This window comes from Amblyomma maculatum, chromosome 2, assembly GCF_055883805.1.
Source record: "Amblyomma maculatum isolate TAMU_Amacu chromosome 2, ASM5588380v1, whole genome shotgun sequence".
Classification (NCBI taxonomy): Eukaryota; Metazoa; Arthropoda; class Arachnida; order Ixodida; family Ixodidae; genus Amblyomma; species Amblyomma maculatum.
The window spans coordinates 30,011,489-30,024,858 of NC_139345.1; the positions used below are offsets into that span (position 1 = coordinate 30,011,489).

General features: G+C 46.7%; 1 protein-coding gene across 1 annotated transcript; it reads left to right on the forward strand.

The window, feature by feature from the left end:
- Positions 1-1,178: 1,178 nt before the first annotated feature.
- LOC146198267 (retinol dehydrogenase 12-like) lies at positions 1,179-12,649 on the forward strand. The gene is made up of 6 exons (XM_084591871.1): positions 1,179-1,329; positions 5,651-5,887; positions 7,239-7,331; positions 8,312-8,494; positions 10,370-10,479; positions 12,467-12,649. Exons 1-6 carry the CDS (start codon positions 1,179-1,181, stop codon positions 12,647-12,649), a joined length of 957 nt encoding a protein of 318 aa, XP_084447997.1.
- Positions 12,650-13,370: the final 721 nt, after the last annotated feature.

Consider the following 13,370-nt stretch of genomic DNA (forward strand, 5'->3'; position numbering starts at 1 on the left):
CGGTCGAAAGCCAGGGTGTCTTCGCAGAAGCTGTGGCCGAGAAACGCTACCCTTCGCTTGCTGGATTAGTTCAGGAACAAGCGATAACCGTTATAGCTGTCACGAGCATATGGCGCTGCATTTTGCAGTGGAGCCACACCGAGATTACTTATCCGTCCACTCTCGACATAATTTCTCAAGCGACTGTGCCCCAATTGCTTCTCATCTACATCTTTCTGCTACTATCCTCCCCCTCCTCTCCTCTAAAATTGAAGAAGGTGGTTTGATTTTCTTCACCTTGTCACGGGGGGGGGGTTCTTCGGTTGGCAGGTACCTTCTTAAGCCACAGCTGCCACTTACCCACCATGGCAGGTTACAATAAAAAAAATTCGCTAAGCAATTCCGGTCTTACACCAGGCGCAGTAGATTCTATTGTTAAATTCAAGGCATAACCTAATTCGATAACAGCTTTTGCTGTAATAGAAAGATTTTACGTCCAGTGTCTACGTCGGAGAAGTGCAGCAGCGAGTGCGGGCCTCCTCTTATCTCTACCTGCCACGCGACCTCGGTTATGTTCGTACGAACAGATATGACGCATATCGCGATAGCACTAAGCCCTGTGTGATTGTTTACCTCCTCCAGTCAGCCGTTGCCTGAGTTCATTTCGGGTGCGAGAAGCGATAGCGCTTCGTACTTGTCCGCCCTTTTCTCTCTCCTACCCGTCGGCCCCAGAAAGGGTAAGGCCAGCAGGAAGAAACTGTTCATATTTTCCACGTTCTGCACAAATGGGGGATGATGGCCGCAGATAGCATCGAAAGCGAAGTCCGTTTAAAAGCAGGAAAGCAAACACCACGACCGAGAGGATGCTTGGACTCAAAATCGCGGTGTGTGCCTGTCATTGTAGACGCAGAAGCGCTCGCGCTGAAGAGAATCAGAACGGTTGCGCTTTGACGCTGCTCCTAGCAGCGCTGACATTCGAGTCTACGATCGTGCACGTTCCACACGCGGTGCAGCGTGGTACGACGCGACCCAGCCCCGAAGACGGTACCCACGAGAAGCCGCATTGACGTTTGGATCAGTACAAGAAAAAGAAGAAAACAAACAGGAGGCAAAGAAGATCCCATCGAGAATAACTGCGATTGTTTTCTGGTGTGAGCTTTCGATACTGCTCTTGCTTTTCGCCCGACGTGCTTAGCAGCATGTTCCTGCTCTGGCTTGCGTTGTACATTGCACTATCGGCGTTTGTTCTATTGCTGTTTGTGAAGATCTACAGCCTGGTGAGCGTAGGAAGGTGCAAGTGCCAAAGAAGCATGTCTGGGAAAACGGTTATTGTCACGGGAGGCAACTCAGGTAAGCTCACGGTGCCTGCTAATGTCGTCACTCGCAGCTTATCGAACGCTCGTGCGCGCATACATATTGAGAGAAACAGTAGCATAAAACGATGCCTTCAAGCTCAACTGTCTGAGCGGACCTCTTGTTAACACGTGCCTGAAGTGTTGGGATCAAATAAAATGGAATGAAGACCGCTATACAGCATGCTTTTAGAAATTTCAAAGGCCCAGATCAGTCTATCGATAATATTTCTAATTCTTCAGGATGTACAGCCTTTGTCGAAAATATACGGCCCAAGGGATTCACTTCAAAGCGCTCTAACTAAGCCCCTGGAAGCAAAACTGGAGTATATAGTTAAGCATACACAAGAATAGGAATTATATTTGTCGTCTACTAGATTTTGAACGGTGTAGATGCGTACTGAGCTCCGTTACGGGGCTTAGAAGCAAAACCCTTGGGCTGTATATTTTTGACAAAGACTGTACGTCCCAGCCGCCTCTTCCAGCTTTTTTAACTACAGTGCTACACTAAAAATATTCCCACGTATGCAGCACCCATTGTTTGCTCCGTGGTGCTTCGCTCAGCATTGAATGAAATGTCAGCGCCGATCAACTCTTCTCAGGCATTTCTCTTTAATGTTGTCATCATCATCGCCCTCTTCAGTGGTGTCTCTAACTACATTCGCACGCTTCCTGTCGCCGCATATGTTTGAAAATTTAGAGCGGTAGGCGTATTGCGTGGTCGAGGACATAGGATGCCGGAAATACACGCTTTCTTACTAAGAAGTGTTGCTGTATTAGTCAGCAAACGTCATGATTTTATTTTATTTCTTTACGTTATTTTTAAATACAGTGTTATAAATACCCGCACCTATGGATTTGTGCAATAATCTCATTTAAAGAACGGATATCTATAAAGGCATGTAATCGGTTAATAGAGCAATTGGAACTCTTAGAAACACTATCCATGCCCCACACCGCTAAACTAAAGCTTGCCTACGCACAAATGGCTTGTTCCTAGACGTTGGAAAGTGAACCGCTCACTTGGAATCTTAACAAAGTGTATCTGAAAAATTCACCAGAATTCGTAGAGGACAATCGAGGAATTAATTAATGCTGGTCGCACTGCGTCAGTTTATGATCGCTAAAAAAAAAGTTCGTCCAAGCAGACCCTGGCATACCACCGTCGTATCGCAATAGCGTTAAGCCATGTACAGAAAATCCGGCGTCGGCGTTGGCGACGAAAAATGTCACAGGCAGGTGGTATACTTGGCAGGTGGCATGACCGGGTAATGATTGGTCTGCGGTTTGGCTTACGAGGCGAGAACACAAAACATGGCTGAGTGGGCAGCTTCTTTTGATATGGCAATTTGAAATGGGCATCAAACACTGGACCATTGGGTCCTCGAGTCAGACATGCTACCGTATTCCACCAGGGCACGTTCTACGGTTTGGTTAAACCGGGGCTTCATACCTAAGTCGGATGGTGTTCCATGGTAGCTTAAGATTGCATGCTGATGAGTATATTTGAGATAACAGGATTACAAATTAAAGAACTCGAGTAGCAGTTTCGATGTACACGAACGAGGATCCTTAAGGGGAGCCGGCAGATGAGAGTCATTATAACGTTGTTGCGTCTTGCCCTTCTTTAGCTCACCTTACCACCCGTGACCCTGCAGCAGCCGATAGGCGTGCATATTAATCCTCACCGCACCGAAGTACTTTTTTATAATTGTATAAAATCCATGTGTAATCGTGAAGGCATCTGTTCTGAGGTCTCGACACAAGTCGCCTAGCAGAGGCGACCACGGTTAATTGTATTGCTGACTGCTTGTAGGGCAAGGTGACGGCGGCCAGCTGACAATGGCTCTGCCCCCGAATGCAGCTGTTGTTGTTGGGCCCATAGACAACCCTCCAAGCTTATTCTTCTTCTTGCTCTTCATCTTCTCTCTTCAGCACACATGGCACATCCCCGCGCGGGCCGGGCACCTTATCTAAGCTTTTCAGGCCCCAGTGCACGCGGCGGTGCTACGGTCTTATTTCTGTCATCCACCCGTTATGCTATTCTCCTGGAACTAAATGGTGCTGGGATTTCTTGGCTACGTACAGCGGACACACTTGAATGCTCTGTGGCTGTTATTTCCGGAGAAGCATAAAAAATAAGCTCGGGGAGGGCTACTACGTACTATCGCTTTTGCTTTAGGGCGAAAGCCCGGTGGCTCTAAATTTCTGGCCAAGTGAATACGCCATACATCAGGTTGAGTCGAAGCATGCAAGTACGTAACGCATATGAACGAATCCAACAGAGCCGCTAAGGTTAGGAGATTGGCGAAAATTCTCGAGGTTGGGCTACGATCAACGTAAGCATGTACACTCGAAAGTAGGAAACTAGGAAGCAAGATAGTCGTCGCCGCAGTTCACTAGCGCTCCATGCGAAAGGACGTCTGCTCTTATGACGTAGTACTGATGCGAAGACAATACACGCGAATCGTGGTTGGCAACTCTCATCAGCCGAAGCGACCGTGCCACTAGCTCGGCCTCTGTAAAGCACTGCGGCTAATTGTCATGATGTGGGCAGTTTTACGTGAGAGCTAGCGTAGAGGCCCCGTGTCGCAGAAAAGCCTTTGTTGGCGTTGTTGTACTTTGTAACGCGAAAATCCGCAATTAATGAAAGAAAATAAAGAAGTGCAGAATATCCCTCGTGTGTGTGAAACGTTATTGCGTAATTAATAGTGGAGCTCCCCTCGCCCTTGGATTGAACGCAAACAACGCGTTCCGTTGTACGCGCACGGGACGCACCAAAAACGACGTTGAAGCTTACCGCTGACGTGATCGCCCTTCAGGTCATATGAGAAAATATATAAAAATAAAGATCAAACTGAGAAAATTACTTTAGTTTGTGTGAAACGCCATCGCTTCTATCCCTTAAAAGCGGAGGTGAAGTGTTTAACCAAAAGAAAAAAAACAGCGCTAAATTTTGACGGAACGCACAGAAAGACGAACGGTGTTCCATCAAAAATATTTAGCGCTGTTTTTTTCTTTGGTTAAACACAATGTCACACCAACTAGCCCAGCAAGAGATACTGTAAGAGATACTGTTCACCCGAGCTCAAGTGTTCCTCTACTTCTTTACTTCAACCCGGGATAATGATGGCTGGAGGAGGGGAAATCTGGAGTTTTTCGCCAATAGCGAGTTTCCATTGCAAATTACGAGCGCTGCGACGGAGAACAACAACGAGAGAGTAAAGACAAGGACAGGCGCTACTATCAACTGAAAGTTTATTCGAAGAACACAGATTAAATACTCGCAGAAGACAACCAAAGGCACATGCGCTTCATAGATTTTTCCTAGGTATACAGATATAAGATCTCACAATCTTGGATGCTTACAGATGGTGAGCTCACGCACGTGTCACTGTTCTTATGGATGTGATATGACTCTGACAGTTCTCTAGTCATTTGGCCCTTCATTATAGAGACTGTCATTTGAATAAACCTAGTGGGTCAAATGTGCCTAGTAGGAAAAAATGCCTACCGCTTTTTAACAAAACCAAGATTAAGTTTAGACACAAAGACCAAATGACTAGAGAACTGTCAGAGTCATATCACATCCATAAGAACAGTGACACGTGCGTGAGCTCACCATCTGTAAGCATCCAAGATTGTGAGATCTTATATCTGGATACCTAGGAAAAATCTGTGAAGCGCGTGTGCCTTTGGTTGTCTTCTGCGAGTATTCAATCTGTGTTCTTCGAATAAACTTTCAGTTGATAGTAGCGCCTGTCCTTGTCTTTACTCTCTCGTTGTTGTTCTCCGTCGCAGCGCTCGTAATTTGCAATCATGTACCAAATAGCTCAACTTTCCGTATTACTGAGTTTCCATTCTTCGCCGGTCTAGCTCCTGCGTTGCCTTCGTCATGTTCGCATTTCTGCTCTGCCTATGCTTTAAAGAGACCACGTGACCTCACTCGTAGCGAACTCTTCAGCGCGAGGTGCAGCTTCCTCACCGACGCTGCAATGCGTAGTGCTGATGACACCGATTAGTAGTCCTGCACTGAATGAATGCAATAATTGTTTTTGTTGGATGCGTACATGCATGACGCCATGCAGAGCTCTGCCAGTCTCTTTCTTTTGTGTCTGCCAAAGCTTCGCCCTGTAAACACTTTACATCTCCCTTCTTCGGCTGCATGCCTCGCTGTCACGGACACCTGAGGGCAGTTGTTGCTAGTGAAGCACGAAGAGTGCCACTCGGGTGTTCGTCATTATGCTAGGCTGTGTGACTCCGGCAGGAGTTTATGCTAGAGTTCTCGGCCTGAGGCGTGGAGTTGCTGTTGTCTGCAGGCGTTGGCAAGGAGACGGCTCGTGAGCTGTGTCGCCGCGGTGCGCGTGTCATCCTGGCCTGCCGAGACATGGCGAAGGCTCGGGCGGCAGCGAGCGACATCGCCTGGGACACCGGCGTGCAGCCCCTGTGCATGCAGCTCGACCTGTGCTCCTTCGAGTCGGTCAGGCACTTCGCGCAGCGGGTACTAGAGGGCGAGCAGCGACTCGACGTGCTCATCAATAATGCCGGCGCCCTGCGTGAGTGTGTTTGTGCGTACCTGCAGTAGAGAATCGTGCCAGGAGACCGTGGCTTCAGTGCTTCTGACACGTGGCCTTTGAGGACAGCAAAAAAAGGGAGAGGGAGAATGTTTGGATGTCACCTGTGTCGACATTAGCTAATGGTCGGGCCCGCTAAGAATGTGCCGGGCCAGATGACATTAGAAAGACCATGTAGATCGCCTACTTGAAGTGCATCTGGTTTTCGGCGCTTTTCGGCGCTTTTCGGCATGCACACATGGAGCGCAAAACAGCATAGGTGTAACATTAGGAGGTAGGAAGCGCACAGAGTGGGCCAGAGAAATAACTCGAGTAAATGACATTCTAGTTGAAATTGAGAGGAAAATATGGGTGTGGGCAAGACACGTAGTGCGAGGAAAATATAACCGATGGTCACTTAGGGTAAAAAAATAGATTTTAGGGGAAAAGAAAGCGTAGCAGGGAGTGGCAGAAAGTTAGGTGGGCGGATGAAGCTTAGAAGTTCGCGGGGGTAAAATGGATGCGGTGTGTACAGGACCAGGTTAATTGGCGGAATATGGGAAAGGCCTTCCCCCTGCAGTGGGTATAGTCCGGTTGTTGATGGTAATGATGATGGGGTTGTTGATGATGAATATCCTTCAATAATGAAATATGCGATGGCTGTGCCACTGCTTATCTATGAGGTTGCAGCTCAAGAGAGCAAAGAGAGCCTTGGAGTAGCTCAAAGTACGTCCGACAAAAGCGCTGTGTACACCAGCCTGCTTGGTCCAACACTCTCTGATGGTATAGAGTGCGAAAATTCTTATCTGGAAACCACTACCCTGCAAGTGATTATTTACAAGGAAGGACAGCGAGCAAAATCTTTTCTTGCTTATGGAGCAATTCAGGTTGGCCCGAAGCAGGACTGTGACTTCGTCACCCATGAGCCGAATCACCGACCAACGCTAATTTCGGAAGCGATGTATAGAAAACTCAACAAAATAGTTAGCTTAACTTGGCCAAAACTGATATCCTAGTATAATGGAACGCGCTCCCTCATTTGTCACCACCAAAGTTAGCCCTGGCCACCCTCAACGTTTGGCGCAGGTTGCCCGAAAATTTACCTCTGCCAAGTTGGACCAAAATTTATTTTAATATGCTGTAGACTACGCCTATGCATTCTGATATCTCATACAAATTTGGTCCAGGCCAGCCTCAAAATTTGGTTAGGGTCACCGGAATGTTCACCAATATATAAGACGCACAAAGTGGATCGTGCTTTTGCATGAGTTACTGATGTAACCACGTTAAACCGCTGTGTGTTTTGTTTTTTTCTTGGAAAGGAGTGCCCTCTCAATATCGTTGTCGAATGCAGCGGGCCCCAAAATGCAGGAAACTGAGGACGGATTCGAGGTGACCTTCCAGGCGAACTACTTGGGCCCCTTTCTGCTCACAAACTTGCTTCTTGGTGAGCGTACTTTTCTTTCTTTGCTGCACGATTGGCCTGAAATTACAGTTGTGCTACATGCATGGGTGATTATGAGCATGTGCTCTATGTTCCTGAAACTGTGCACTTCTGTCAAAGTCTTGCAAATTTGTATTTTAGAACATGTTTTTCTCCGGTGCTTTTGATTTTCTGATTTCATTTTTCGTTTTATATAGAGTGTTCAGTCGCTTATCGATAGGGGTGAAATGCAAAACGTGCCCATGTTTTACGATGTGAGTGCTCTTCAATGATAACCACGCGGTCTAAGTTCATTCGGAGCCCTCGACTAACGACGCCCTAATAGACTGAGCTGCTTCACGTTCTTCGAAGCCGGCATGTCATACAAAGCGACTGCGCACTTTTACGTTAACTTCCTTGCTTCGCTTTTACTTGTACACACCCCACCTTGGTTTAAAAGCGCAGCTCTCAGAAGTTCATAAATGAGAAAAAATGCAAGTGTAGATTTAGCCATTTGATTCCCAAGTCGGCTTTCAACGAGCAACTACAATGCTTTTACAGACCAGAGCATTTCGAGTTGCCATGTAGTGTCGCCTTCAAATCATGCGATGCGGTCGCTTGGAGCGAGGCAGTTTAGGATGGCTAACCAGGCGGGAAACACGAGTGCTGCTCGACAAAGCCAAGAAATTGCAGATGAGTAGTACTCTCTTGGCTACCTGGAACACGCGATCGTTGTTAAAAATGGCTAGGGCGAAAATGAGCAGAAAGGGTTATATCGTTTCCTTAACTTTCAAGTCAATATTTTTCAGAAAAATTCTGAAACATTTTTGACAACTGTATTCCTGGGGTACATGACTAAATCTCTGGGACAATAGTGCCTTTACGAGATACGGACACGATGGAGAGGGCGAGAGAGTTGCTTTTTGGCACGCTTTTCTCTTTAAAGCTTCGTGTTTGCAGTGTTTGCACTTCTAAGCATTCACCGTGCTGTCTCCCTCTTTAAGGACTCCTGAAGAAGACCGCGCCCAGCCGCATTATCAACGTAGGCTCCATTGCGCACTGGTTCGGAAGATTTGAAGTGGACAACATTGATTTCCAACGATACGTCCAGAACCGCATATACAGCAATACAAAATTGTATAACATGTTGTTTACAGTAGAGCTTGCTCGAAGACTTACCGGGACAGGTAAGACTAACAAAGTATTGCGTTTGCATAACAGTGCATGAAGAAGATATGGTGTGCTGGTGGATGTTTCCAAGAATAGGAGGGCAATATCAGCGCGATTCTGAGAGGTGTCCGATCTATAATCACATGGAAGTGATCGGAATCCAAAATAAGTCAGTTGGAGCTCAAATACACGCGCTCAGTCGGCGATTTCAACTTACGGACGCAAACAAGAATGTCAGGCCTGCTATTAGTCTTTTGGTGCGGCGACAAAGTCGAGGTACATATCTGTACTCTTAACCTCGTCCGCGTGTAACGGAAGCCTGAAGTTTGGAGCGCATGGAGAGTTTTCCTAGGTGATTCCTATAGATGTCGGTGCCGCCACGACTAGACTTCATTATCGGAGCACTCATTTTTGCTTGAAATCTAGTAAGTGGGAAGAGAGAGAAAAAATGTACACTCCGCCCTCATGTAAATTTGTGTGCTTCCGCCTTTCATGGGTGAGCGTGCCGGCTATGGGCCGGCGTAGTTGGCGAAGCGGACGGCTTTGGCAGCGTGCGAAAAACCGCTGCAGCACAGACAAAGCTCTGTGACAGCTACTCTAGTAAGAGAGATTTATTGATGGCAGAATAATTTATCAGTCCGGAAAGCGGAATAGCCAAGCGTACAGGCACTTGGGTAAATTGTTGGCGCTGTAGTGGAGAACAGCACTTCGGAGATATCGCGTCGTCGGCGGAGGCCGGCGAGGTCTGACTTTGCGCTGTTCAGCTGGTACAGGTTATAGATCCAGTTCTATTTCCTAGATAAGAAGAGACTACATTTGCTGCTGGTTTCCGACGGGGCGCGCGTGAACGGACCTGTCGGGAAGAAGGAGAGCCGGGTAAATGTGCTAAGCTGAATGTTTCTCATGGTCGTTTCGGTGACAGAGTTGCACGTAACGTGTTACAAGCAACTGATTACTTGTAACCAAATACGATATGTGTAATTAATCGGATACATTTGTCAAATTGCAACTTATTATGTAACTCAATTATTATTGAATGCATAAACATTAAAGGCCTTAAATAAACGGCGCCCGAGTAAGTTTGGACACCATATCACACAAACAAGCGCAGCCTGAATTCCGGGCGGAAGTGATCCTCTTTACAAAGCTTTGGAGTCGTGGGAGGCTACGTTCCGACCAATAGCTACTCGCACCTCTTAGGACAGTAGCAACGTTTCACTGCGTACTAACAGATCACGCTTTCTGCACAAATACTGCAGATCGAGTTGTCGCTAGCAGTATGGTGCTCCTCTGAGATCACCAGGTTAAGTCCCATCTTGCAGCAACCACTAACTCCCCCTTATTCTCTGAGGCTTCCACACCATGTATGTTCTCGGGTATATTAATTTTAATTTTGACACTAGAAGGTGGCTTGAGAAAGCCTTATTAGTTGCATGTATTGCCCTGGGTACAGAGACGTTTTAATAAAAGAGGACTTTAATATTGAGGAGGCAACCAATACTCATCCGAACCGGCAAGCGCCCCCAACATGTGGTGTCGTGTTAAGGGTACGTCTAAATGGGGAAAGGTAGTAATCGTAGACGGGGACGACAACTAAGGTCAGCAGCGATGCTTTGTGTAATCCCAAGCGAGTGTTTTAGGCGAAGAAAAACAATCGACTCGGGACCCCTCATTTAACCGGTGGTAACCGACACCAAGAGATAAAATAAATCCGGCCCCCAATTTACACCCGTTATAGACAGTGAATTCTCGATCTGATGAAATGAACTTTTCCATCATCAGAATGTCATTGTAACGATGTTATTTACGACGGAACGAGTACACTGAAAAGGAGAATGAATCAACTTAAGCGTCTATAATAGCGAGAGGAACACATCGGTTTTATTTCGCAGGCGTGACAGCGAACTGCTGCCATCCTGGGTTCGTGAAGTCGCATTTGGCTGATCGCTCTACAGATTTCCACGCAAGACTGGTCGACTTTCTTGTGCACATGTTTGGAAAGGTACGCATTCATAAGCTTTGAAAATGGTTTCAAAACGCAATATCATTTTCCGTGAGTTCCCTTCACTTCCACCTCAAGGAGTTGGCACAGAGAAGAAGGGTGGCAGGGGAATAAGGGGGCAACAACAGCTCTGTAGTATCAATCCAAAGTATGCGCAGTCAAGTGTATACTCATGCCAGAGGTCGCCTATGAGGCTGGGTCGAGACTTTATTTTGTCTTGCGGTGATCTTGAGTAGCCTGATGATGATTAGAACATACGTATAGAACCCGAGGCGGGAAAACTTTGGAGTCAGAAATGGATGAATTCGCGAGTAGGTTCAGGTAGGTCCACTCATCTTTGAGGAAGCGCTCAGCCATTTACATGACCTGACAGATTTCTGATTTCCTGAACAAAATCATAGCGTGTGTCTTTCCTGCCAGCGATTCAGTTGCTTGCCTCTGCAGAACAAACTAAGCTTGTCTGAAGACGTATTCACTCCGTTGCACATTGTTTCTGGAGCCGACGCTGCGGCTCGATGCGCATGCGGAGAAATTCACACGTGCTCCAGGTTGGAGGCATCGACTTCACTCTTCGCAGCACCGGGATTTTGGGGCGATATGCAGCTGACATGAAAGTAATTCGAAGAACCTTTACTTTGACAAGGCGGTCTTTCCGTCAACGCTTGCCCTCTTTCTGAGTCGCAGCTGTAGATCTGTACAATGGTACGAATATGTCATGGCACTTACGCGGTTCCCATCTGACGTCACGCTTCTTTTAACAAAACAAGAAAACAAGATCCGTCACGATGCTCTTCTCTGTGTGCAACACAAATTGTTTCAATAACTCATTTTTTGCTTCTTAAATTTAAATCGTGTCACCTTATTTGTTCGATGATGTTTTTTTTTATGAGAGTCGTGATTGTTACGGTTAATCCACGTTTTTTGCTCAACAATAGCCAAGTGAAAAGCGAAACGTCATCTTCCTAGCATTATTGCGCGCTCCATATAGTGGAAGAAGTACAGTACCACCAGGCTTCCCCCGAGGTAGAAAAAAAAAAGTTGGCTGTGGTTTAGCTCTGGTTAAACACGATAGAGTAGCGACAGCTACAGGCTTGTTGCTACGGTTAGGATTGGCTTGTGGCAAACGATGTTATGCTGTTACTTGTGGTCATGCTTAAAGAAAGACACATGGTTGAGCACCGGTTTCAACTTTTCCTTACGGCTCGGTTAATGTGTCTGCGGAGAATTGGGATAGATACTGCGCCATTTTTTTTTCCTGTGAACCAATTCGAAACGCCGCTGGTGCCTGCTGCACTGAGCCTGCTTCTATATGCTGTGTGGGGCGACGTTCGAGGAAGCGACAAATGAATGGCTCCGCGCGGACGCCTGGATCGAACGCCCGACGGGGTTAACATCGCCTGGTTACGCCATCACCAGTCGAGACATCATGGCCGGTTGTGACGTCATTACGACACTTCTGGTTATTAGACACTAACGGATGTGACGTCATTATGACGACATTTCTGGTTATTAGACATGAACGGATGTGACGTCATGTTGACGTCGCCATGTGATGACGTCATAGATAGTCATTTTCATTACTCATGACTATTTAGTCATGACTAATGACTAAAGAGTACTTGTTAGCGTGCATATATACTCCCAACGCTCCATAGTCTATCTATGTAGGGTAGTCGTGCGTATATTGTTGTAGATTACAAATGAGTGCTAATAAAAATGTGTGACCTAAGACGAAAACTAAAGTGAAAGACAAAGTCCTCCCGCACGTAATTTGCAATCGGCCTACCTACGCTAAATTGGTGGTAATCTTTCTTTTTTTGTCATTCATGGCTATGCGGAATATACAGCCTTTAAAGGTTGCTATCGGAAACCTGAAACTCCAAAAAGCACAATTTACTGGTTTAAATTGGTCAGCGCTGCCGGCCACGTGTTGAATAGCGAGATCTCTGTCGCTGTGTATTATGCTAACACTGAGCCTCACCCACAGAGCGTCAGAGACGGCGCGCAGACGTCTGTGCACCTGGCCGTGTCCGAGGAGGTGCAGGACGAGAGCGGAAAGATGTTCGCCGACTGCAAACCGTCATGGGCGGTTCCGCGTTGGTCCACCGACCCGAAACACGCGGCACTTCTCTGGGAGGTGTCGCAGGGCATGGCTGGACTCACCCAATAAGAACCGGCCTCTCTGTGGCAATGCGTGGGCATTGGCGTGGCAGTGAAAGTCTTCATCACGTGAACCAAGTCACTTGACCTCACCTGATCGCATTGTCTTGCCATGAGACTGATTCAGTGCGCCCTTTCGCCTTGTTACGATTGGTGAGAAGCGTACCCCGTCTTTTTCGCCCTTGATGCGGGGAGCAAGCGAAGCGTGTTTATCTCTGTGAAATCTCGCTTTTACACGCCGTGGTGTAGAGTCCTGGCTAATGACAATGTATTTCGGTAGAGCAGCTGTCTTCTTGTTCCTAATTTTTGTGCTGCCAGATAATAGCTTTGCTTGCGCCTACGCCATAATGCGCGAATCAATGACATCACTGCGAAGGCTAGTCAATATTTGGACTTTCTCTGTAATAATGAGTAGTGTTTTACTGATGACGTGAAGATCTGTGATATGACTTCAGTTTCAGATTTGTAATAAAACTTATTCATGCGCAGTAAAAGTTTCGAAATCTGAATCCAGTGTGGTCGATTCGAAAAGGCCTTTCTTATATTTGGCCGTTTTGGTTTAAATAATTAGCACAGGACCTTTGCTGTACCACTAGCAAAAGAGTTGTTTAAGTTGAGACACGCATCCGAAACTCCGGTGTATCCTTAAAATGAATCTTTCTACCGATTATTTGTTGTAAATAAAGCACCTCTTGCAACCAATATTTGTTTGAGGCTGATTACGTGTCAGC